At 46.2% G+C, this 23,160-nt stretch overlaps 7 protein-coding genes across 7 annotated transcripts; 5 read left to right on the top strand and 2 right to left on the bottom strand.

Annotated features, from left to right (window-relative positions):
• Window positions 1–373: 373 nt before the first annotated feature.
• EYB26_005922 (uncharacterized protein) lies at window positions 374–1,147 on the top strand (the record flags this gene model as incomplete). The annotated part of the gene is made up of 1 exon (XM_054265199.1): window positions 374–1,147. The coding sequence occupies one exon, from the start codon at window positions 374–376 to the stop codon at window positions 1,145–1,147; it is 774 nt and encodes a 257-aa protein (XP_054121174.1).
• Window positions 1,148–2,351: 1,204 nt separating this feature from the next.
• Window positions 2,352–3,400, top strand: EYB26_005921 (uncharacterized protein; the record flags this gene model as incomplete). The annotated part of the gene is made up of 6 exons (XM_054265198.1): window positions 2,352–2,401; window positions 2,605–2,677; window positions 2,748–2,767; window positions 2,865–2,927; window positions 2,998–3,069; window positions 3,127–3,400. 6 exons carry the CDS (start codon window positions 2,352–2,354, stop codon window positions 3,398–3,400), a joined length of 552 nt encoding a protein of 183 aa, XP_054121173.1.
• Window positions 3,401–7,268: 3,868 nt separating this feature from the next.
• Window positions 7,269–7,845, top strand: EYB26_005920 (uncharacterized protein; the record flags this gene model as incomplete). Its single annotated transcript, XM_054265197.1, has 3 exons — window positions 7,269–7,297; window positions 7,355–7,468; window positions 7,539–7,845. 3 exons carry the CDS (start codon window positions 7,269–7,271, stop codon window positions 7,843–7,845), a joined length of 450 nt encoding a protein of 149 aa, XP_054121172.1.
• A 1,310-nt stretch (window positions 7,846–9,155) lies between these two features.
• Window positions 9,156–10,663, top strand: EYB26_005919 (uncharacterized protein; the record flags this gene model as incomplete). Its single annotated transcript, XM_054265196.1, has 2 exons — window positions 9,156–9,280; window positions 9,340–10,663. The coding sequence occupies 2 exons, from the start codon at window positions 9,156–9,158 to the stop codon at window positions 10,661–10,663; spliced, it is 1,449 nt and encodes a 482-aa protein (XP_054121171.1).
• A 1,154-nt stretch (window positions 10,664–11,817) lies between these two features.
• EYB26_005918 (uncharacterized protein) lies at window positions 11,818–12,334 on the bottom strand (the record flags this gene model as incomplete). Its single annotated transcript, XM_054265195.1, has 2 exons — window positions 11,818–12,054; window positions 12,152–12,334. The coding sequence occupies 2 exons, from the start codon at window positions 12,332–12,334 to the stop codon at window positions 11,818–11,820; spliced, it is 420 nt and encodes a 139-aa protein (XP_054121170.1).
• Window positions 12,335–12,912: 578 nt separating this feature from the next.
• EYB26_005917 (uncharacterized protein) lies at window positions 12,913–14,630 on the bottom strand (the record flags this gene model as incomplete). The annotated part of the gene is made up of 2 exons (XM_054265194.1): window positions 12,913–14,560; window positions 14,617–14,630. The coding sequence occupies 2 exons, from the start codon at window positions 14,628–14,630 to the stop codon at window positions 12,913–12,915; spliced, it is 1,662 nt and encodes a 553-aa protein (XP_054121169.1).
• Window positions 14,631–15,036: 406 nt separating this feature from the next.
• EYB26_005916 (uncharacterized protein) lies at window positions 15,037–22,962 on the top strand (the record flags this gene model as incomplete). Its single annotated transcript, XM_054265193.1, has 2 exons — window positions 15,037–16,394; window positions 16,452–22,962. The coding sequence occupies 2 exons, from the start codon at window positions 15,037–15,039 to the stop codon at window positions 22,960–22,962; spliced, it is 7,869 nt and encodes a 2,622-aa protein (XP_054121168.1).
• Window positions 22,963–23,160: the final 198 nt, after the last annotated feature.

The raw sequence follows: 23,160 nt of genomic DNA, 5'->3' as shown, positions 1-23,160 counted from the left end.
ATGACTGTTTCTGCATGAGCACACGAGCAAAAGTGATCGAACAATTGGTAACTATTGAATGGCGTTTTTCGAACGCGACGAGGAGAAGTCAAGATGACAGCCAATTCGAATCCTCATCGTGATTTGGTCGCCTGTAATTCAAACATTCGGTGACTAGAAGACGTGCTGGGATACATATGTCGATGTAACCATTCGCACTTCTAGTGCTGAATTGCAAATCGCATCGCGGATCAATTGATTGATGTCGGTGTTTATAAAGACGCAGAGAAGTATATAAAGGTGGATTGCAGCCACGCGTTCAGACATTTTCATCAACAAAATTAGAACACTATTTTATACAAGATCAGATTTTCTGTTAGTAGCCTTCGCAACAATGAAGTTCACTGTTACTACCGTTGCTCTCTTCGCAGTAGGTGCATTCGCTGAGTCCTCAGGACACGGCCTTGCTGCTCGTGTCGCTGGACGTAACCGTCTGTCGCACCCCAAGCAGACCAACAACACCAACACTGACTATTCCTCCAACTGGTCCGGCGCCGTGTTGACATCGCCTCCATCAGGCACCACTTTTACTTCTGTGTCTGCTCAGTTCACCGTCCCGACACCTCAAGCCGTGAATGGTAAAGCAGGCTCATCCTCTGCCTGGGTCGGTATTGACGGCGACACCTATACCGCTGCCATTCTCCAGACCGGCATTGACTTTAGCGTCGATTCCAGCGGTGCTGCTTCCTTTGACGCCTGGTACGAATGGTTCCCCGATTATGCCTATGACTTTTCGGGCATCGACATTAACGCCGGAGACACCATTGCTGTTTCCGTTGTGGCCAACTCCAACACTTCTGGAACCGCCACCATCGAGAACTTGAGTACTGCCCAAACCGTTTATCAAGATTTGACCGCACCTGACTCCTCCTCTGCTCTTGGAGGTCAGAATGCCGAGTGGATTGTTGAGGATTACGAATCCGGTGGTAGCTTGGTTACCCTTGACAATTTTGGAACTGTCACCTTCACTTCAGCCTCGGCTGGTCTTTCCAACGGCGAATCTGTTGGTACTGATGGAGCCGATTTGATTGATCTGGAGCAAAATAGGCGGGTTTTGACCTCTGTTTCAGTCCCAAGCTCGTCCGAAGTCGTTGTTACGTATGTTTAAGCTGTTAAGTCGGCTGAGAAACTGAATCGACCAAGTCAGCAAGACTAGCAAGGCTGCTAGATTGACAATGGTGATAAGGTCTGATGTGGTGCGGTGGAATGAGTCGAGATAGCAAGATGGCTGATGCAAATACGGCGATATGAATGGACGATATTACACAAGTAGTCGTTCCTTACCCTAATTGGTGCAACCCTCAATCAAGGCATTTTGTTTAATCCCGGTGTAGAGAACAGTAAGTTATATAATTCTAGGCTACAAGGCAGACTCGGTTATTTAATTGCCTATACAGTACACCGTAACTAGACTAATACTTAGCTATTAGTCTGTGCGAGCCTACTAAACACCAACGTGATGTCGTGCATACCCTATTAGTCTGTAGTCTCTGGATAAACAGACAGTCAGAATTTATGAGGGCGCAATATTTGAACCAATCGGCGTACAATAAAGTATCGATGTGACCCGATTTTATAATCCAAATATTAATCACATCTTTCCATATCTAACTAACTAATGGATGAACGATTAACTTGACTTGTAGTAGTAGCTAGTTAGAGTAGGCACTAATCAAGGCATCCCAGGCTGGCCTCCGATCGGTCATGTGCACATTGAGAATTCTCCACAAGTTGGTTTGAGATAGCCACAGTTTGATAATCTCAAACTAGCCTAGTAATATGAGGGAATAGTTGTTGAAGCAACAGATGAATAGTTCTAACTGTTGATGAATGAATGTAGAAAGAAAACGGCGCCGACTGCCTAAAAAGCAAACCCCACTTGGCTGATTTCAGTCAACCAAAGACTTCCACTTCCAACTCCTCTACCACTTACCTTACTCAGCGAGCGACCTCTAGTTACCTAGTTATGCTAATACTACAACAAACTAATCAATAATCAATAATCGATAATTACATTCGGTTCATTCATTCATTCATTCATTCACTATCGACCGCGCTCAACTCGGACCTGCTGGTCAGCCGATGGAGGGGGGAAGAAAAGCAAGTCTTGGTTGCATCAAAGATTGCGATTTTGCCGAATCTCGAACGAACAGTTACAGCGATATCGACAATACTATTACTACGTAACTTCCTGGACTTGGCCGAATTGCATCTTTGAGATATTCTTACCAGTCGTTCATTCTCTCTGTCCGCATCTTACCTTTCTTTCCTTTCCTTGACCGCTCCCAGCTCGCTCGATCATCATCGTCATCATGGCCGGCATTTTTCGAACCATCTACGACTGGCTGTTGCGCATGTTTTGGTAAGTTTGTGTCCATCACATCATCAGCTCTTTGTCATGTCCAGAAATAAAATGGATCCTCTCGAGGAGATGGCGCGGAGATGGCTTCAACTCGATATGGGTCGACCCATATCTTCTCCGCACGAACCAGATCAAAGTCAACTCGCTATACAACAACGTTATTGATCACCCAGCTAATGATCGTTCGACTCTTGTCTTTGTAGGGCGACTGAAATGGATGTCACCATGATTGGTCTCCAGAACGCTGGCAAGTCTTCGTTGCTTCGTGTTTTAGCTGTATGTTTCCTCCTCTTTCTTTCTTTCTTTCCGTCCTATTGATTTAATCTCAACTCACGTCAACCAACAGGGAGGAGAGTTCACAATCGAGTAAGTGCTCATCCCAGTTAATCTGAGTGACATTAAATCGGTCACAAGGGAACTTCAACCGGGACCCCTCACAACTAATGCGTTGATCCCCCTGCAGTTCCATACCCACTATTGGCTTTAACACCAAAAAGGTCCAGAAGGGCCATGTGACGTTGAAATGGTTTGTCCCTTCGTATTTTCTAGCGCGTTGTCCGTCCGATAGTAGTATGCTGATTAAAAGTTGGTTGCAGTTGGGATTTGGGAGGTCAACCGCGATTCCGACCGATGTGGGAACGATATTGTCGTGGGGTAAACGCTATAGTGTAAGCCCATCTTGGTCTCGCCACTTGATGATATATCCCTCAATTAACATTTCAAAGATATATCGTCGATGCTGCCGACCACGCAGCATTACCCGTTGCAACTGAAGAATTACATGATCTCCTAGACAAACCGAGTCTAGACGGTATCCCCCTGTTGGTGCTGGGCAACAAGTCCGATCTCCCCAACAAGTTGTCTGTTGATGAGCTGATTGAAGAGATGGATCTCAAATCCATTGTTCGGCGCGAAGTAAGCTGTTATGGAATCAGCGCAAAGGAGGAGACGAATCTGGATGCAGTGTTGCGTTGGTTGATTGCGAGGGCGAGTCGGTAGTCAGCAGACTTATAGTCAATTAACTGCGAGGAGGGTAGTATCTGTTTCAACGACCTAATGAGTAATGATCTGTGTATCTCTTTACTTTTCACGTCAAGACGCATGCAGCGATACCTGCGCGCCAGCAATGGCGGTTTTGTTTTCCCGTTTTGGGTTCGGGCTATCTGTTCTGCTCAGCTTGCGCTTTACTTTTTGTTGTTTCGTTTTCTTCGGTATATCTCAATCTTCTTTGGTGTTAATATAGGATGTTCTCATATAGCGATTGCACAATTTAAACAATATCCCGATTGCGCTGAAAAAGAGTAATAGAATAACCAAAAAGTAAAACTCGGTTGCTGTTCTTCGGGGACATGGGTCAAATACCCTCAATTCTCATACAGAGTATTAAGAATCGCCACTTTCACAATAGAAATCGAACTCTTCGTGAAGAGGGCAGAGGAAACGGGAGAAAACAATTTCCAACTTATTCAGTTCCACTACCTGGGGCTGTTTCCAGATATAAATGCAATGTGATACTATCATCCGATTGCCAACTCATCATACATGAACCAGACGACAACTGCTTATTCATAATCAGATCCACCACCACTCCAAATCTTCACATTTTTCATACACATCATGCATATATAACCACTACGGAGCAGGCATTAGCCAGTCAATTTTCTAATTTGCTAAGTTCAAAAAAGACGATGTGTTGGCATTGGAAAGGTAAAAGATGTATAGACACACGGACCAAGTGATGTGTTGGCAGTGTTAGGAGCCTATCGATTGTACCCTGCTAACACCCCTAACTGCAGCGTGCTAGTCAAGGGTTAAGTAGGTATGTTTTGCATGCATGTATGTCATGCCTTGATAGCATGCATAAGACTACCGGTTTTGTATGGATTATTAGATTTGGGCTTATTTTATGTTTGTGGTCAACCAGCAGTTCGAATATCTATGTCGTAACTACAGCTAGGTGACTACTAACTATCTACATGCCGTTGACTTGACGAATGTCTATGGAACACAATCAGACCCAAATTTGATCGTAAACATGGATCAGGAAGACGATGATGGATGACCCATCTTTGGATGCTGTACCACAGTTACACCATACTGCGTACTATTGGAAAGATGTCTGCTCATCCGTCGGATTGACTCGGATGCGTGAACCCGAAAGGGTGTGTGCTACCTACCTATGTAGGTACAGCCAGTAGTTGAAGGGATCGTTTTTGTCCCTTGAAATATTATCCGATATACTAGGGAGATTTATTACTGGCTGAGCAAATAGGGGTCATCGACGCACCGAGTTTTTGAGAATGAAGACCGAATCATTGGCCGTATCATCGCGTGACTCGGCTAACCCTACATGAACGTCGGACCGAAGTCAGAAATTATCTTCGGGCTTGATCTTGTTACTGGATTCCATGGTCTTTTTTTTTCGTCGTCAAGACAGATAGAGCATCCTTCGGACGTGTCTGGGTTCAAGACCGACGAATCGATGAGTTTTGACGTGGAGACTTGAAGTGTTCACAGATCGTGGTTACCTTTGGACTTGCGGTCTGATGCCTTGTCTGGTCCATTGAAAGTTTCGAGAGTGAGTTAATGTTTACAACAATAAAGATGTGACGATGGTGTAAATTTGAACTGTAGGCCCTTTGTTCTTGAACCTATGTATCTGATCCTAGAACTCCTTTGTTGCTATCAGTATCCTTCGGAGGATGTCTTCGACTTGACTTAGTTGACATTTGATGGCGATAACACCGTTGTCTTAAACAATAGTTCTTGCTACAAGCAGCAATATAGTGACCGCTTTCATCGTGCTGTACGGCGATGGCCAGGGGGAGAGTTCCAAGGTTGGATGAACGAAGGACTTTCAATCTACAAAATGTGAAAACGACGATAAGACTGCCATGCCAATAGGTACCTATCCTATATCAATATTCCGTTCCGATCAAAGTGATTGTCAAGGTCAATTTGCTCTATAAAAACAAATTAGCAAAAACACAGATACTTGAGGCCTAAGCCATTTATCGTTGCGAACCCCTAAATTCCCAATTTAGGAAATCTTTCAGCCTCGCTTTTTTGTAGGGCCCCTGTTTGCTTAGCCCTATTGGTTAAACGTTAAAAACATGTTCGTGAATGCGCAGACTGGTAGATTATGGGACCAAAAGTTATCAGATATTGGTAAGACTGGTCCTTCCCCTCCATCAGAGCAACGTGAAGCCTCTTGAGCCAGCTTTCTGGTTGACGATGCTACCTAGGTAGAGTCCGATATCTATGCCATATCCTAATCTTTTTATTATCTGTCATGTGAATTTATAAGCGTCGCGGAGCCCGCATATATCAATCCAATGGTAGTATTGATGTTAATGCTTAACCTCCGTTTTGAGGGCTACCAGTAGTTGGACGTCAGTGACCAGGCGTATAATGACAAGAGTCAAACGCATAACGACGAGGTTATTATACCCATGGATACATATATGTGTGTGCGTGGGACCGCGGATCCGTAACAGGATAGACTATCTACCTTAATGCCTATTGAGGAAGTCGATACGTTGGCACTAGTCCGTGGGTATGGTATAAGCTTCTACTATCAACCAAACTAAGCACTACCAACGCCACCTACACAGCACAGGGACTCGGAGACCAAAACTCTTCCAATTATCAATTGGCCCCGTCTGCCTCGTGTAGCGCCCTTCTTTCTGCCGTTTAGTGTCAGCTTGGGGGCTGGATTACGTTCTACCGGTAGTTGCCACTAAAAGCCCGAAAGGGTGGTTGGGTATGTTGCTCTGCGAGAACAAGGCAGAAGGGAAGAGGGGATATTAGGCTTGCTGAGTTGAGAGACGGCTCATAGTCATAAAAGTGATGGTGATGGGCGCATTGTTCGAGAACGTTTGCTGTATGTTTGTGGGTCATTGGTGTTTGGGACACGGAGCATGGCAGGCTACGGTACCAGTAACGTCATAGAATGGGACTTCGGATATCGAGCTGACTGGACATGAGCCTTGATTTAAATGTTAACATACCCTCTATGATGATGAATTAATGAGCAAACATGAACGATTATTTTTCTAACAGAGCTATGTGCCTCGGCATATGCAAATAGGTGAATGGTCGGTGTGGTTGCCACACAGTTCACTCCGTGAAACCTCAACTTGTCTCAACTTCCCGCCGGAGTCAGGCATGGATACATACGTAGTACAGAATACATGAGCATTGGATGCGCAGAGAATGAAGCGGTAATATGACCAATAGATTGCTCACCCGTTGACTGTCTGCGATATAATTGTTGAAGGAACTATGCTTCCTTTCATCGGTATGGTATGGCAGTTTCCCTATTGAATTAGGGCTAGAATCTCAAAAAGGAATAAGCAAAGGCTCAAAGTGGAATGGTCGTTCCCAGCAGTCCAATCAGGCCAGTCAGATAGTCAGGGCAAAGGGCTATGATTGGCTCTGCTGAGTACGGAATACGCTGTGAGACCCACTACGACTATCGTACGCCATTCCAAATTCGATATAGTACACAGCAGGTACGTCCTCTCATTGGCCAACTCTGACACAATCAGTCTCGATTGGGCAAGACGTGAAGCTTTGCCAGCCAAGGAGCTCAGCCACTCTATTTTGCTCAGCCAACCTTTTTCTTGGGGCCTTAAGAAGGCGAGCATGGCATGGTATGATCTCACCTCTCCCTTTTTTTTATCCAACAAACATCTCCTCCTCTCCAGCCTTGACCGCTCTGTTTTATTATTTCTTCGCTATCTAATTCATAGACTGCTCAAATATCCAAACTACTCGCTCAAACGGAAGAAGAGGCTTGCTTGCCTGCATACATCTCTCACATTCGGTGGATAAGGATCTCGTCACAGCCGGACGGTCCTTCAACATGGGTGTCATAAATCAACGCGATTACTGGTAAGTCTGCCCATCTTTGGAAAGACTCGAAGAGACTCAAATTAACCTCTTATCTAGTTATGATGCGTTTGGAAATTATGTCAACTGCTACTCGACATGGAATAATTGGGGTCGATGGGTGGCTTTTGCAGTCATCGTAGGATCTGCTTTCGTTTTCTTCTTTTTATTTGCGTAAGTCCGGTCTGCCCAAAAAGTGAACAACTTCGTTCTGCTCATAATGCTAATTTTTCATTTCATACAGCTGCCTCAATGCTCGACGTCGTCGTGCCCGCGGTCAAACCCCCATGTATGGCACACATTGGATGGCACCACCACCATATAGACAAGGCGATTATCAACCCGCACCTCCTCCTCAATATCAACGTCAAGATCCGGGCCAAGGGTTCTATGCTCCACCACAACAACCATATTCACCGCCTCAAGGCGCTCCTGGCCCCTACAGCGGACAACAAGAGAATGGAATCGAGCTACAACAGCCCCCGACTGCTTATCATGGCGGAGAGCAAGTATATGCGCCGCCTCCTGGACCACCACCAGCCAAGAAATAAACTTTTTACGACCAATACTTAAGCATGGACATGGTATCGGGCGGAGGATTTCGTGATGGGAAATAAACAAGCGCAAAGATTCCTGAACATTGATTTGCACTCTCGGGACTTCCGTTTGGTGTCATGGTGTTGATATCTTGATATACTTGTGGTTTTTCTGATTTTATTAATACACCTTATGACTACTTTCTTCGAAAGCAATATCCGTCCCGAGGCTGCGATTGCACAATCCATATGAAATATATTCGACGCATTGTTAATGTGCCTTTGTATTATAGCTCGGCTATGTAAATCTTTGACTTTTTTGATATTTAACTACCTAGATACCTTAGGTAACTACGTTTTTTTGTTTTGCGTAGAAAAAGGTGACGCACGAGTAGTGGAGATCTTTTAGTGGACGATCTCAATCAAAGTCTTTTTTATTTTTTTTATTTTTCGAAGAAGCCGCCCTCCGTGGATAGACTACAGTTTACTGACCGGAAGCATGATGATATTACAATATGCGACGTGGTTAGCTGTTGACTTGTGTAGACGGTAGATATATATACTATGTAGAGAATAAAGACTGGTAGAGAGAGACGCACAAAAATGTCGTTATCAGACGTACGGCATGACAGGCGATAATAGGTGGAGCGGGAGCCTACCAAGCGCTAACGTACGCTAATGCTAATGCCCTTTTTTTATGGAGCAATCATGAACTCTCCTCCGTCTCTCCTCTTTATTCCCTAGCCGATCCCAGGGAAGGGACACAATCCTTCTTTCAACCCTCGACCACATATCACGAGGGGGTTGTCCCTTCATTTTTTTGTCGTTCCTTTTCGTCAGTTGTTGTGAGACTTGGTCGTGACAACGTTGTTCAAGCTCAGTCACATCTCGCCCATTGCTAATTTTTATCTCGGCGACATTCGACCCCAGCCTTCGCTCATTATCTCAAACAATTAACAACCATTACTGGCTCGAACGCTGTCGCAAGTCATTCAATATTCCTGTCGCTCAACGATTCTCACGCTTACGATCTTTCCAAAATATACCCCGAACGCAAAACAAGGAGAATTTATCGCTGAGCCACTCATTTTCTCGGGTCGCAATTCTCGGTACACCACAGATACGACACACCCGCTGCTCCTTATCCGAAACATATGCGCAATCGTCCCAGCAACTTCGGACCAATCACGCTAGTTATATGATTTTGTTTTTCTTCATTACACGTTGAAGTTTCTTGTCATCGCTGAATTCTTCCGTCTGAAATTCTCCAGTACGTGCACGAACATCGGCGAGACTTTCACCAGTTTCGCACAGTTTTTGCAGCCATGGGTTCGACGATCAGCGACAGAATGATCAGGTCGCTCCTGGAGCGGAGTGTCGCTGGCGAGGCCAGTTCGGTCAAATCCACCTTTTCGAGTTGGGATAACTGTATGGCCAAGACTTATTGCAAGTGCGTATCCTCAACATATTCCATGAGGCTTAAACAGGAAACTAACGATTAATCAATAGATGGCCTGTCATTGCCGGTATCATTGTCGGCTCCATTATTGTACTGGGTATCGTAGGCTGCTTGGTTAGCTGCCTCTGCTGCGGTTACCAATGCTGCAAAGGCTGTTGCGGCTGCTGCTACAGTTGTTGCGGCTGCGGTGGCTCTCGACACGATCGAGGTCCCCAATACGCGGATCCCCCGCAACGCCAACCTTACTACCAACAACCTCCACCTCCAGAGCCTATGAACTTTGGGTACAGACAACCGATCGCCGCAGCATCATCGCTATCCGCTGGACCACCGCCCGCATATCGTGGTCCCACTACTGCTTCGTTCGAGCAGCCGAGCAAGGCGGCGCATGTGCATGTAAACGAAGATGAGCTCCCGCCAATGCCGACTTGGGCTGAGGCTCAGACCCGACGGGTAGAGGATCATCATGTCGAACATGAAGAGGTGGAGATGGATAACCTGCAGGGAATTAGGGATCATGCTAAGAGTCCTCCACATCAAAATCAACGAGCTTCGCCTGCACCGGTAGCGGGAGGCTTGTCGCGCGGTATGTCTCGAGGCGGATATGATCAAGTTCCAGGTACATACCCTAGTCCTCACCCGAGTCCTCAGCCAATGTACGATGAAGGATACTCTCCCAACGGACATGCCCCTAACGGACATGGAGGAGGCTATGGTGGACACCCCGGCGATGCCGTGGGAGGTAGCCTCGGTGGACATGATGCATATTTGAATCACAGCGACCAAGGACATTATGGAGGGAGCCAAGCGGATACGCATTACTTCAACCAGAGTCCTCATTCTCCCGGACCCCAGTCGCCTGGATACGACCAACCAGCGGTCGCAGGATATGGTCCTCGAGCCTCACCAGCACCATATCGAGGATTCGAAAATCAACCTCCTCCCAGGGTGCAAGTGCCTAACTTCAGCGGACCGCGCGGATACAATCAGACTTCATCGCCTAGATCGCCACCCCCCATGGCAGGCGGATTCTCACCATATGACCAGCAACAGCACCAATCACCAGGCTATCCCCAAACACGCAGCCCACCACCTGCCTCAAACGGATACTCTCCATACGATCATCAACAATCCGACTACTACCATCCAACAACTCAAAGCCCACCGCCACAACAACACGGCCATCAAGCTCCTCAAGGCCAGTATAGAGCATTCTCACCACGAATTGCGTCACCGCCTCCCCTCAATCAGCATCATGAGGCCAATTTATTCCTAGAAAATCCGGATCATCAATCGCCGAGTGGTGAGGATCGACCTCCTAGCTTGTTGATGGCTGGTCGACGACCGGCGCCGAATACTTACCGAGCTGTATAAAATACAACCAACCCCGAGCTGTTCTTGTCGCCTTGTTAGAATTCAATCGGCGTTATACTTTCAAGGCTTTTTACTGTTTGATTCAATGGCGTTTTTGGTGTCTTCTTGCAAACTTGGGCTCTTTTTTCTTGCTTCACTCACAATTCGGGGGTGCAGCGAATGACTTGTACACAATCTTGTCTAGATGATTTGATATTTGGGTTTTCGGTTGAGGAACGAACGAGGCTTGATTGGCTATGGACATGCGTAATGGACGAAATGCTGGATTGAGGGAAATGAAAATATCGAATGGAAACGAGGTCCACACACTGAACTTTGGGTGGATTGTTTTGTATATTCTATGCTTATATGTTATGTATATATATCTAGTCTATATATATATGCCCCCGTTAGGTGGGTAGCTACCTATGAATACATACATCGTTATACCTCCATGTTATTTATGATCTTCTCTAGCTTCTTGACATCAATTGATAATTCGTCTTCGTCTGTCTGTACCTGACCTAATGTCGTCCCCCCCCCCCCTTTCGGCTACATATCCTTACATGTACTATTGCAGGTGCCTCTTACCCTTGAGCCAGCGTGATGAATCTTGATATGTCCTGCAAATGCGCTTGGGTGGTAGCTCTCATGCAAAAAGGCATTTGCAACAACCTGTCCGTCAGTCTATCCACGTGGAAATAACCGTTCCAAGGTTCCGTCCGTCAACTAGTCGGTTTCCAGATCTTCCCTTTCAGTACTTTAGGCTAGGGTTGACGCTTAAGTTGTTTATAGTTATACAAGGGATGAACGGAAAAGGGGCGAGGAATGCTGCATATGTTACTATATGAACGTTACCTAGAGGTTTTGCCTTAGGCTCGAAACCATAATTGATACAGACATTGATAAATATACAGTCTCCTTTACCCTTTGCAAGGCATATAGGGTAAGTGGTTTTAGAAACATTGTAGTAGAACAAATGAAGAAACAAGAAGTTTGATAAGGGGAAGGTAGCTGAGTGGAGGGCGCTGTCATGGAACTGTTCGGTTGTAAACGGTGGCCTGTATGGTCAAAGCACCGTATCTTCAAGCGCTATAGGGTATATCGGTGATTTTCTTCTACTCAGGCCACCTACGGGCATATTCTGTTGACTGGCTCGCATCGACGTGGACAAGTTACTTCTCAACTCCATCCCCGAGGATTGTGATTGATGGCACTGACTTTCCATGAGTCAACGGATCCGTCCTGCCAATGAGCACCGTATGCTTATCCATTTCTTGCATGGCGTTATTGCTGTCATTTGTCGCAACAGATGAAGCGGATGATGAGGCAGACGAATTGATCCGAGTCAGAGCATTGACATTACTATCGGCGGATGTCGGGTTGTCGAGACATTCTGATTCAGGCTGGTGCTGCGGAAGAATTTTTGTTAGAATCCCGGGTTGATATGACACACAACATATGTGCCAGAACGCCAGCATGCTGGTCGCCTTGGGGAACCCGACGTACCTGAACGGACAGTTCCATGATTTTCTGAACCCGCAGCCAGGAGTATGCTGCTGTTTCAGAAATCGGAATTCGTCCAGATTTGGAGGATGAAGAACGAGTCACTTGTAGGTGACCCCAGGTCGTCAAGGAAAAATGGGAGGAAGAGGTGGCAGTTGTGGAATTTGTTTGGTTCGAGCTCGACATGTTGGATTGATGGGATTCAGGCCGTCACTTGTCCAGTTTAGTGCACAGAAAAGCATCTGAAATGAGGACTGAATCAGATTCTTGTCAGCTTTTATACTTCGTAGGGCCAAGAAAAGAGAACCGCACAGTTGTATCCAGCCGAACAGAGCCAGCTTTCTGATAGGATTAGACTCCTCCTTTCTTCTCGATAAAAGATGTCTTAAGCGGGTCCCGGGGATTGCTGACTCCTATTGATATCGTTGATAAATCACCACTGTTGATGCAATAAGCGAATAAGGCGACTTTATGTCGAGCTTTGTAATGAGTAACTGGACTCGACTAGTCTCGGTCAAGAGAGGTCCAAGCATATAACGATATGATATGATTAGCTAACAGGCGGATGATGGAGAAGAAAGAATGTGAGCAATGAATGGACTAAATAGCTTTGTTCGGTATGAGGTTCCAGGGATGTTTTATGGAAGGAGTCTAGAGATGGGTGATTGGGCCTGGCCTGGCGGATTGCTCCTTCCCTCCGGTCAACGCCCACTCGACTACCAGCATTAATTTTCTTCTATTCTTCATACTTTGGGCCGATATTTCTATTCTTCTTCCAGAGAGAAATCATACTTCTTGAAAGCGTCCTTGAAAGACTCGACATCTGCAACCTCATCCTCTATCGATTGCCCACACCCCCTCCAATCCATTCTATTCTCGAGTCGCAACAGTTTCGCCATCACCCGACGCCCATATTGCAAATCGAATCTGAAGTCCGGAGTCAGTGGCAGAAGCAGAGGCTTTTCTGAGCTGCTCTTCGCCGACTCCGCTTGTTCCTTCGAGTCTCCATCGTCGGCTGCGGGCTGTGATATCCAGACTCGAAAGTAATCACCAACTTCGTTTGCGCCATCATCATTTGTAGAGGACGTAAATTTCGGGTATTGCAAGTTCTCCGCTTCGACTTTGAATGCCGCTTCTACCAAGCCCTTCGCTATCAGGTCTGAAGCAACAGGGAGGTATTGCCAGTGTACGTGGATGCCATTCCCCCGACTGACCTCCCAAGTGACTGATCCCAGACTGCTTTTGCTTTTTTCACGTACCATATCGTTCAATGCAGTACGATACTGCTGCATCTCCGCGTACGTGCTTTTCCGAGCCTCAGGATCCGCTATTGCTGAGAAAGTAGGAGAGTGTATTAGAGGAATAATCAACATGTGTCCAGGGAAGCCTAAAAGAGGGTACGTATCCGACTTTGTAAGTGGACCTTTTGCTGTGGTCAAATAAGCGTCATTCCCAATTGAAGCAATAATGTGTGTAGCAATGTTGGGATTGGAAAGACAAAAGAAACACTCTCCAGGACCCGGCGGAGGTCGTCGCGCGCGTTTCTGGGGTCTCTCATTACCGCCCCTTGAAAAGCGTTGGAAGCCCTCATTTTGGCTTTCTAAAGCAGGTCTCTTTCTCGCAACAGTGGTAAGAGGAGATACTGTGGTTCCAGTGGGAACAGTGTCGGGTATTGGGGCTTTCGGATCATATGTAAATGCATACATCCATTTCTGCCCTCCGGTATTTCCATACGGAGCGATATTGATAAAACGAGTCAATGACTTCACATCCGGATTATCTTCTGTTGGCACGTGAAAGAATGGTTCTCGTTCATAGAAAAAGTCGGCTTTGGAGGAGAAATGATATCGCGGTTTTAACGTTGAGCAAACATCAGCCACACATTGAACACCTTCTGGCGCGACTTTGCCATCTGGTATAGGAACCTGAGACCGTCCTGTGATGCCTTTAGGCCACTCATATGTAATCAGGATGTCAGTATCATGGACGCCGTAAAGCGAACGGGCGTCAGATTCTGTGTAGAGGGAGTAGAATCTCTTGTTGATGTTTGGGTCTGACTGGCCGTCTGTAACGACCTCACCTCCAAGAGTAGCAATTCGAATGCTTTCCGACGTCTTTAAGGTGCCTCTCCTTCCGATGAAATACAGGTTAGGACACACTTCATCGTCTGCCTGTATTTTCTCAACAACCCTGGTCGGGATCGGATGTTTACCCACACTAAAATATGTGGGTAGAGGAATGGTAATGTTGCCCGCAAGTAGGGCTGAGATTTGGTTCAGCTCCTCCTCACTCGTGCCTTCACCAAATAGATCGCCAACCACAATGGCAAAAGCAAAGTTCTGCTTGATTTGAAGTTTGGCGACCTTGGTGAATACTTGTTGGAAGGCGCAATTGACACTGCCCAGGACCAAGCTAGTCAAAATGTCAGCTCGTATAATTCTTGGATAAATTGAAAGAGGAAGTCATACATTTTTGATGCCATTATTGTTCAAATAGTTGTTGTCCAAGGAATGAAAGCGTTACGAAAGATTCACTGTTTGAATGGCACAGATATACTGCTTCTGTTCCGGTCGCTATTCACCACCTAGTCATGATCAGAACATATCAATTGACGCGCATATAGCTCTCAGACTCGCCAATATCAGGATGTTTTAATGTTTTTTGAAGAAGAGACGAGCGGATGCCGTCATTGGAGAATCAGGACGGGTCACGTGCTTCTCCGCGGAGCTTTTTTACTAATAAGGACTAGCGGAATACGATAAGCGGCATAACGTTTATCCCGATCCGACAACTTTTTTTTTATTGATAGCGACTGCCTCATCTGCCATATCAACATGCCATAAACACCTGCCTGCTGCCACGCTCAGTCGTCTATCCATTCTCCGACAATGGTGGCACCTTCATTGAGTTCGCGGGGGAAACCTGCGAAGTTTTTGAAGAAAGGCACAGAAACAACAAAGTCTCATCGCTTCGAGACTTTCTCGCAACGAGTCTCGAAATTGAAGATCGATCCGATCCACCGTGTGCGACGAACCGATTTTGGAGAGGAGGATGGCGAGGATGATGAGACATTCTCCCACTTCCGGTCCTCTTTGGACCATTGGAGTGAAATGAATCTGTCTGAATTCTTCACCGAGTTTGTTCGCCGTGTCAACTCGCTTTCGGAAAATCTGCCGCAGGTGCTATATCACGAAGAAAAGATTATGGCGCTCCTGGTCGAGTTTATTGATAAGAGGGACAAATTATCGATCGAGCCGCTTTTGAGTCTGCTATCACAGTTTGCAAGAGATTTGGGCGTACGATTCGAAAAACACTTTGCGACCAGTGTCACTTTGGTCGCATCCGTCGCAGCAAGTCACCCAGATGTCGAAGTCATAGAATGGTCATTCACGTGTCTCGCCTGGATTTTTAAATTTCTTTCTCGCCTTCTAGTGCCGGATCTACGACAACTTTTGGGCATAATGACTCCATATCTTGGAAAAGAACGCCAGAAACCGTTCGTTGCTCGATTCGCCGCCGAGTCCATGTCGTTCCTGATTCGCAAAGCTGGACTTGTGTACCACAAAAATAAAGCCCCTTTAAATCGCGCAATATCATTCCTTTTCGAGGACCTGCGGAATTCTACAGAGTCTCGAAGTCTCGAGACCTACAAGGAAGGCTTAATGGTCATGTTTTCAGAATCCATCAAGGGAATCAAAGGAGGTCTATATTCCAATGCTTCGGATATCCTCAAGTGTCTGATAGAAAATGCTATCGTCAATGATGAGGTGCAATTCTCATTAGCTGAAGAAGTGGTCTGTGGTGTGCTCACAAGCATCATTCACGTTACAACGTCAGAAACCTTCTCCGAGCTTCTGAAAGTGGTTTGCGCATACGTCGAGGCAGGCAAATCTGAAAATAAAGCATCTCACTTAAAGCTATCCTCGCATTTGATATTTGTCTGCGTTACTACTCGAAAGGCAACACGAGTCAAAGACTGGAAGGAAGTTCACCAATGCTTGTTAACTTTGCTACAAAGAGCATTACAAGGGTTAGAAGTTCATCGTGATAGTATTCCTCGAATCCTCACTTCAGTTGCTTATGCTTTGCAACTCTCGCCAATGGATGAAATGATGCCTTTTATGCGACCTATCATGGAAGTCGTGTCCGACGAGCGTCTGGCACCTTACTTCTTGTCCTTTTGCTCAACCTTTTCCGAGTTCGGGCCTGAAAAATTTCAGATCGTCGTTCTACCATACTTCCAACGGTAAGAACTTCCAACCCCATATTACTTCCCTAGCTTTCGCTAATTTTCGTGGTCCAGATTCTTGATTTCTTCTTGGAAGGCCAAGGAGGAAGCCTTGTGTTTATCACTCATTCAGCTGGAGGAAGTCGGTTGTGTCACATCCATACCGTCACGACCAGGCTTCATTGCTTGTCCAGCTGAATGGAGAACGCATATTCTCGAGAAATTGAATAACCCTGGCCCGTTGGTGGATGAGGCCGCAATGCTCAACGCTTATACCAAACTCCGCGCGGCAATTTCACTTTCTAACGATGCTGCTTTTCTTCCACAGATAGTGCAATCACTGCATAGGTTGGTAACCGGATCATTGGATGAATCGGCTTGTGAAGATAAGCCACTCGATATGTTCTCGAGTGGTCAAGGTTTTCAGACCTATGTCTTTCTTGCGGACCAATGCGATGCACTGGATAGATCACTTTGGAAATCGATCCTGAAGGTTGGACCCGGGTTTATCCGTCGAATACCATTTCTAGAGGCCACATTAAACTATATTACACGACTACCCAACCTGATTACAGAGAGCAAAGAGGATCTAGATTCTCTTGCAGGCGGTCTTATTGACAATCTTACATCGCCGTCACAGCCGTTGAGATTGCTCTCTTTGAAAATACTACTCGAGCTAGCCAAAGCAACAACTGGTGATCTTCAAAACACCATAGGTATCGCGATCGAAATTGAAGAAAGTGAACTATCCCTGCAGACCTCCCGATTCCTATCTATGCAGGTTCGCAAGCTTGGTTTACTATACCCACAGGTTATCGACCATACTTGGCTTAGCAGATTAGTACCTAAATTCTGCTTTGGTTTATTCTCCAAGCAGTTGGCACAACTGTGGGCGGATTCCGCTGAAACTTTGAAAAATGTCAGCCAACATGCCGTTGGAGAAGCAGTCGTTACCGAATTGTGTATGCTCTGGCTGCAGCATAATGTCGATGCCACGAATGATGAATCTACAGACGAAGAGCCCGGGAAGAATTGGTCCGACTTCAAATGTGACAATGCTCTAAAGATTGAAAGCATACTCGAGGCCAAATTCGAAAAAGTCAATGATGCGAAGGATGCTCTCATAGAAAGCTTCAATACAAGCCATAAAGCGTCTGACCTGATTCCCATAACCGCGAGAGCTCGATCTTTACAGGTTCTGCATGTCATTCCTGAGGTGGCAGAGAAGCGTTCTCGACAAATTGTTCCTCTTTTCCTTAGGTGGGCCTCTACTGAAACGGACAGTTTGAAGGTCGTGGAAACCGACTGGAAATCCTCCGAGGCTGTCGGAGTTCAGGAGGCGACTCCCATTTGGGCTTACAAGGATCGCCTGGCGCTTCTTGGCTTGTTCGAAAAGTTCATCAATCCACGCTCTCTTTTCAAATCTTCTCAAGTATATGATGCACTTCTTAGTCTTACTGCTCACGGAGATTCTGCGGTGCAAAAGTCTGCACTTAAGGGTCTTTTTACATGGAAGTCGCCTGGTGTACGCCCCTATGAAGAGAATCTGCTCAATATCTTAGACGAATCACGCTTTCGTGAGGAGCTCTCCGTCTTCGTTCATATCGATGATGAAGACAGCAAGATTGAGAAAGGTCACAAGCCAGATATCCTGCCAATTCTTCTACGACTCCTCTATGGGCGAATGATATCCAGAGCTGCATCGAGTTCTGGCTCTGGTGGACAAACTGGAAGGCGGAAGGCCATTCTTCGTATTCTTGCTCAAATGTCTGAGCCAGACTTTGAACTATTCGTGCAGATTGCATTTGGGGTTCTTTATGATGTGAAACTGTTAAAGGACGGCCAGATTGATAATGAGTGTTTTGATTCGGAGCTAGCCAGCGAACGGAAGCAGGTTGGTTTCCTCAAAATGGTTGAAACGATGCTAGAGACTCTCCAGAGTCACATGCATACCTACGCCGTCAAGTCAATGGATGCAGTGTTCTACTGTCTTGTGCGAGCCTCCCGTTTACTTGCCTTGGACTCACCGGATCTAGAAAGCAAAGCCGCAGTGCTGCGAGAGGTTCGCAGTGTGGGTATTCGCTGCGCCAGTATGATCTTCTCCATTGCTCCGGACATCGACTGGACGCCATTCGTGGGTCTGCTATTCACCGAAGTCATCAACCCTCGACTGGAAAACTTCGCCATCGAGAACGCGCAAGGCATCTCTTCCTTCCATCGACTTTTCCACGAATGGGTTTCTGCTCCAAAGTCCGTTTTCTACTTGACACGATTCAGCAAAGACGTCATACCCGCCGTTGTCGACACATTGACTGTTCCATCTGCTCGAGATGATGTCAAGGTTTTTATTCTGGAACAGATAGTACAGCCTATTATCAATCAGTCTACTGGTCGCGCGGTTGAGGAATCCGGAGAAATGAGCGATATTTCCTTCCAGGCTATACGCGAAGAGATACTTGCGCCATATGTGGACCGCATTCTAGGCCATCTCAGCAAGCTATTGCAATCAAGTCCTGCACGTCCTGTTCTTGTGTCTGCTGTGGAAACCTTATCTCTGATAGCACCTTGTGTGGAGACATCGTCTGAGATTGCCAGTCTCGTTCGTATATCGACCTATCTTTTACGACAGCCACAAGACAAGATTTCACCCAAAACCAAGTCAGGCTTATTACACTCTCTACAGCATTTCATACCTTTATCATCAATCGATAAGGATCCTGCCTTCGCCGAGGAAGTATTTTGCACAGTGTCATCTCTCTTCGACTATTTCAAGGATGACCAGAACCGTAATGTCTTGTCTGCTGTTCTACATGAATTCGCCAAACACGATCCTGAGCTGGAGGAGGTTAGCGCGCTCTGTGCTGACCTCAATTCTATTGACACGTCAAAGCTGGATAGCATTGACTATGATCGACGACTTGCGGCTTTCAGGAAGATCAATGAAAATCTATGGACAAGTCTAAGCCCCAAACAATGGCGCCCTCTCTTGTTCAACATGCTGTACCACGTTAAGGATGAACATGAACTTTCCATCAGATCGAGTGCTTCGCACGGCATCAAACGGTTTATTGAAAGGGCTGTAGATGGTGAATCGAGCCCATCGAGCTTTGCTGCCCTCAGAGACAGCGTCTTGCTACCGGCTCTCCAGAACGGCGTGCGTCAACGATCTGAGCAAGTACGATCAGAATTTGTAGTAACTTTGGGTCATTTCGTCAAACTCAATCCTACTCTGCCAAGTGTTCAGGACTTGTATGTGTTATTAGTTGCTGGGGATGAGGAGGCTTCATTTTTCAACAACATTCTTCACATCCAGCAACATCGACGAATGCGTGCTCTACGCAGACTTGCAAGTGAGGCTTCAAGTGGAAAGATTAACTCCTCGAATATCAGCTCGGTATTTTTTCCTTTAGTTGAGCACTTTGTGTTTAACATCGCCGAGGATGAGACCGCTCACAACCTAGCTGCAGAGGCTGTTGCAACTCTGGGTGGACTAGCCGAGTGGTTAGAGTGGAATCAGTTTCGAGCGATTTTCCGCAGATATCGTGCAAATATGACAAGCAAACCCGAGGTTGAAAGAAACATGATCCGATTGCTGAGTCGTATGACCGATGCCTTGTCAACTGCTTTTACACAGCGTTATCCGAAAACAAATCCTGAGGATACGATGGAGGTAGACGGAGAATCTACTCCAGAGGAGTCTGTCAAATGCCGTTTAGCTTTGACTCTCCCTGCACCAGAAAAAATTGCGACGGAGCTGACAACTCACTTTTTGCCATTCTTGACGCAGTTTGTGCATCATAAAGATGAAGCCCAAATGAGTCTTCGTCTCCCTGTTGCTGTGACCAGTATTAAGCTACTCAAACTTTTACCTGAAGAAGATATGGCCATTCGTTTACCGGCAGTTCTGTTGGATGTTTGTTACGTTCTACGAAGTAAGGCACAAGACTCCCGAGACAATGCCAGGAAGACTCTCGCGGATATTGCAATCATTCTGGGTCCAACCTACTTTGGTTATATCTTGAAAGAGCTGAGGACCGCCCTGGCTCGTGGTTATCAGCTTCACGTTCTCTCATTCACCGTACATTCAATCCTCGTATCGACTACAGATGAGTTTGAGCAAGGCTCTTTGGATCACTGTCTCGAGCAAGCCGTTGCAATTGTGATGGATGATATCTTTGGAGTTGTCGGCCAGGAGAAAGATGCCGAGGATTATGTCAGTCAGATGAAAGAAGTCAAGAGCAGTAAGAGTTACGACTCAATGGAGTTACTGGCTAAGAATAGCTCTGTTACACGCCTGGGTGCGCTTATAGCGCCTTTACAGATGCTCCTTCGGGAGAAACTTACAGCTGTCTTAGTGAGGAAGATTGATGAGCTGTTTAGGAGAATAGGCCTTGGCCTATTACGAAATCCGGGTGCTGAGAGCCGGGATATTCTTGTCTTTTGCTACGAAGTGATCAAAGAATCGTACAAAGATACCAACGAGTCACAGGCGCCATCTTCTACAGAGTCAGCTAGGAACCGCCGGTTTCTAATCAACATGAAAGGTATGAAGAGGGGAGAGAAACGTGGAACGACCTCGTCGTATCTCTACAAGCTATCGAGGTTTTCGTTGGACGTCCTCCGATCTGTTCTGAATAAGTACAGCTCCCTTCTTACCGCAAACAATCTTGCTGGCTTCTTGCCCATCGTTGGAGATGCAGTGATTCAATCCTATGAAGAAGTTAAGATCTCTGCCATGCGTCTTCTCTCAACCATCATCAAGTTACCTTTACCTGAGCTCGACCGAAATGCGTCGACCTATCTTGCCGAGGCTGTCAAAGTCGTCAAAGAAGCTCCAAGCACCAACACGGAAGCCGCACAAGCAGCACTCAAGTTTATCGCTTCAGTGTTGCGAGAACGAAAGACAGTTGAATTGAGAGATAACCATCTCTCTTATCTATTGAAGCGTCTTTCGAATGATATCGAGGAACCTGATCGTCAGGGCCTAACCTTTAATTTCATCCGCGCTGTGATGGACAGGAAGTTCCTTGTTCCTGAAATTTACGAGTTGGTGGACAATATTGCAAGGATGATGGTTACCAACCAAACCAAAGCTGCTCGCGATCTGGCTCGAGGGGTGTACGTTCACTTTTTATTGGAATATCCCCAAGCCAAGTCTCGCTGGTCCAAACAGCTTGCTTTCCTTGCGAAGAACTTTGAATACCAACACCGCGAGGGACGAGAATCTGTCATGGAAGCAGTGCATCGATTGTTGAACAAAACTGGTGGAGACCTTGGTCAAGATATCATCAGCACTTTCTTCTTACCGGTTATGCTGGTCATGGCCAACGACGAGACTTCTGAATGCCGTCAAATGGCTGGTCTTCTTCTCAGTGAATTCTTTGGAAGAGCCGATAAAGAACGTTTACAGATCATGTTGAAGCCATTACACTCTTGGCTTGAGCAGACAGAGAACAAACAACTCGCAAACACTGGTCTGCAGGCTATGAGGGTCTTTTTTGAGGCGGAAGGTACCGAGAAAGAAAAGGAAAGCCGCTTTGTAGTTGAAACATTGCCCGAGCTCATCAATCCGATCATTGAAGACACGGAAAGTGAGGATTGGGAGACAGTCTATTTCTCGTGGCAATTGTTCCTCAAGGTATGCAAAGCAGTACCTTCAGTTGCGTTCAGTGAAAAGTGTTTGGGCTTGTGGTCTAGCGTCCAGGAGTCTCTCTTCTATCCACACGCCTGGGTAAAGACCTGTGCAGCAAACTTAGTTGGATTGTGGCTTGCAGATCTAGCAAAAACAAATGCGACTGAAGGTTATGCTAATGTTCCGTTGGCTGGCAAATATGGTCTCCAGCTTGACAAGGATGGAATGATCAAACTCGTCCGCGGCAGTATTCGTTCTATGCAAGTTCCAGGTGTCAGCGAAGAACTTGCTATGCAGAGCGTCCGCAATATTGTCTTTTTAAGTCGATGCTTTACAGTTAATAGTGTTGAGTTTTCTTCAAAGGAGGCCGAGGAAGCCAAAGAGGATGGACCAGATGATGAAAGCGATGCAGAAGAAGAAAAGGTTGATAACACGGAGGTCGCCTCGCCAAGGAGTCTCTTACGCTACATCTTCCAGCAGATCTCCAACATATTACGCCGAGAAACGATTTCCGGAAAAGCTAGTGCACTTGTACCAAAATCTTCAACCATGGCTCTTTTGGCGGCAGTTTGTCGTCATCTAGACGCCGACAAGCTTATAGGGTTCTTGCCAATCATCCTTCTGCCTCTACAGCACTTGATCGATCCAAACATTCCTGCTCCTCGATCCAACGATCCAGACTTCCAGACAGGCTGGAAGTCCCTCGTTACAAACGCACAGGAAATTCTCGACCTGCTGCAGAAGAAGCTCGGTACAACCGAGTATGTTGACCAAATGGCTCGTATCCAGGAGAATATCCGAGCACGCCGGGAACAACGACGGGCCAAACGTCGTATTGAAGCTGTTGCTGATCCAGAGAAGTTTGGCCGCGAGAAGAAACGTAAGAATGATAGGAAGCATGTTAAGAGGAAAGAGAGGGGACAGGAATTCAGGGAGCGGAGACGAGGCTTCTAGAATGTCCATTGTATAGCGTTATTTGTGGAAATATCTTTGTAAATAGTTTAATGATATCAAAAGTGAATTGAGAAGTATCATGAACTAGCACTAGTCCATTGTCTATAATACAGTTGAACCCAAACCCGTGCCTGCAACGCTGCGTAAACCAAACCAACAAACCACTTTCCCATATGTACAGAATATATTACAGGGGCC

This window comes from Talaromyces marneffei, chromosome 4 (assembly GCF_009556855.1).
Source record: "Talaromyces marneffei chromosome 4, complete sequence".
NCBI lineage: Eukaryota > Fungi > Ascomycota > Eurotiomycetes > Eurotiales > Trichocomaceae > Talaromyces > Talaromyces marneffei.
The sequence above is the reverse complement of the archived record's forward strand: the minus strand, read 5'-3'. Positions and strand labels throughout refer to the sequence as shown.